Raw genomic sequence first — 1,857 nt, forward strand, 5'->3', positions numbered from 1 at the left:
TCTCTCTCTCTTTCTCTCTATCTTTCTCTCTCTCTTTCTCTCTCTCTTTCTCTCTCTTTCTCTCTCTTTCTTTCTCTCTCTTTCTCTCTTTCTGTGGAAGGTGTTATGTGTCGATACATGTCTGTATGGACCATAGAAGCTTTTTGGTCTCTTCTTCTTCGTCTTCTATTTTTCTTCTTCTTCCTAGCTCCTCCTGCTATAATGAAGCAAGTAACGCATGCAAGTCTAGACAGAGGCATCACTGGCTACAGGTAGAGTGGGAGAGTTCTCTTTGCATAGTCATCTCTCACACATATCTAGTTAGACGTATACAGCGTCTTTACATACGAAGAGACATAGATCAAAGATAGATAAATTAACGATAGATAGATAGATCAAAGGTAGATTAAAGATAGAAAGATAGATAGATTTTATTTGTGTAATGTATGGTGTATGGGTATGTATGTGTATGTTGTGTTTGTATGGTATAGATGTTGAAGCAAATTTTGGTAGGTGGCTTGCAGGACGCACTCCCTACATGTCGATTAGCCTCTCTACAGGTGAGAATGACTGAACTACCGAGGCAAAAGACATACAAAGAAGAAGAAGAAAAAGAACACGAAGAAGAAGGTTCATAAAGAGTTCTCTTAACTTCTTTTCTTCTCTCTTAGCGCTCCTCCGTCATTCAAATGGAGATGATAAGTCTCCAGAGAACAAATTATCTTTTTCTTCTTGTGAGGTGTCTCCTTTTTCCTACGTCTTAAGATGGGCGCGGGGGCAGATTTACCTACATACATACGCATACATAAGCATAGACCTACCTATCCTTCTCTATCTAGTTACGCCGATCTAGATATATATATATATATATCATGGTGTATGTCTTTATGTAGATAGATCTCTCGAGTTGACGTATATATATCTTTCTCTCTCTCCCTTTATCGATATCCCTCTGTCTCTCTCTGTATCGGTCTTGGCCGCTTCCTTCATTTTCCTACATCTGTTTCTTCTCTGCAATTCAACCCTCTATCTCTATGTATTTATCTCTCTCTATTTATCTTTTCGTTTTCTATCTCTCGATCTCTCTCATCTTTCTTCCTCATAAAGAAAGCAAAAGAAAGTTGGCGGGAGGCTCGCTTCGCAGAAAGAAAGAAAGAAAGAAAGAAAGAAAGAAAGAATTTTTATCCTTCTCTTGTCCTTTCAAGAACGTATCAAGACATTCTTCCTTTTTTCCTTTTTGCTAATCCTCATTCATTCTTTCTTTCTTTCTTTCTTTGTCTCTCTCCGTGACTTTGTCTCTCTCTGTCTGTCTCAGGCGATCGGTTTTGCTTTGCGAGTGTTTTCTTTGAATGTGGTCGTGGCTACTCTTCTCCCAGGTGTAGCTACAGCTGCCCTTGACGAGGATCGAAGTGTCTCAGAGACGTCGATGGTGCAACTAAAGAAAATTGTCTCTCGAATCGAAGAAAAAGTCCAAGAAAGACACTCCTCTCTCCCCAATGATGGAACTAACCTAACAGGTATGCTCTATCTTTTGCCTCTCTCTAAAAGAAGACCTTATCTTCCTCTTCTCTCTTTCTTTCCCTTTCTATGTCTCTGTCTCTCTCTTCTTTCCCTCTTATATATACATATATATCTTGGTGATGTGACATAAACAAGGAAATTCATATCGAACCTCGACCATCTATCTCTCTTTGTCTTTCTCTCTCTTCAATCTACCAGGCGATTTACGATCCTGAGTCTACCTATCCATCTTTAATCTATCTATCCATCTTTAATCTATCTATCTCCAATCAGTCTATCTATCTATATCTATCTATATATATCTATCTATCTTTAATCTATCTTTAATCTATCTCTTATCTATCTTCAATCTATCAA

General features: G+C 38.3%; 1 protein-coding gene across 1 annotated transcript; it reads left to right on the top strand.

Annotated features, from left to right (window-relative positions):
- Positions 1 to 343: 343 nt before the first annotated feature.
- Positions 344 to 1,495, top strand: CSUI_006785 (uncharacterized protein; the record flags this gene model as incomplete). Its single annotated transcript, XM_068066937.1, has 2 exons — positions 344 to 539; positions 1,295 to 1,495. Coding segments are annotated over exons 1-2 (270 nt in total), but the record flags the coding sequence as incomplete, so codon positions are not given.
- Positions 1,496 to 1,857: the final 362 nt, after the last annotated feature.

This window comes from Cystoisospora suis (genome assembly GCF_002600585.1).
Source record: "Cystoisospora suis strain Wien I chromosome Unknown contig_3490, whole genome shotgun sequence".
Lineage (NCBI taxonomy): Eukaryota > Apicomplexa > Conoidasida > Eucoccidiorida > Sarcocystidae > Cystoisospora > Cystoisospora suis.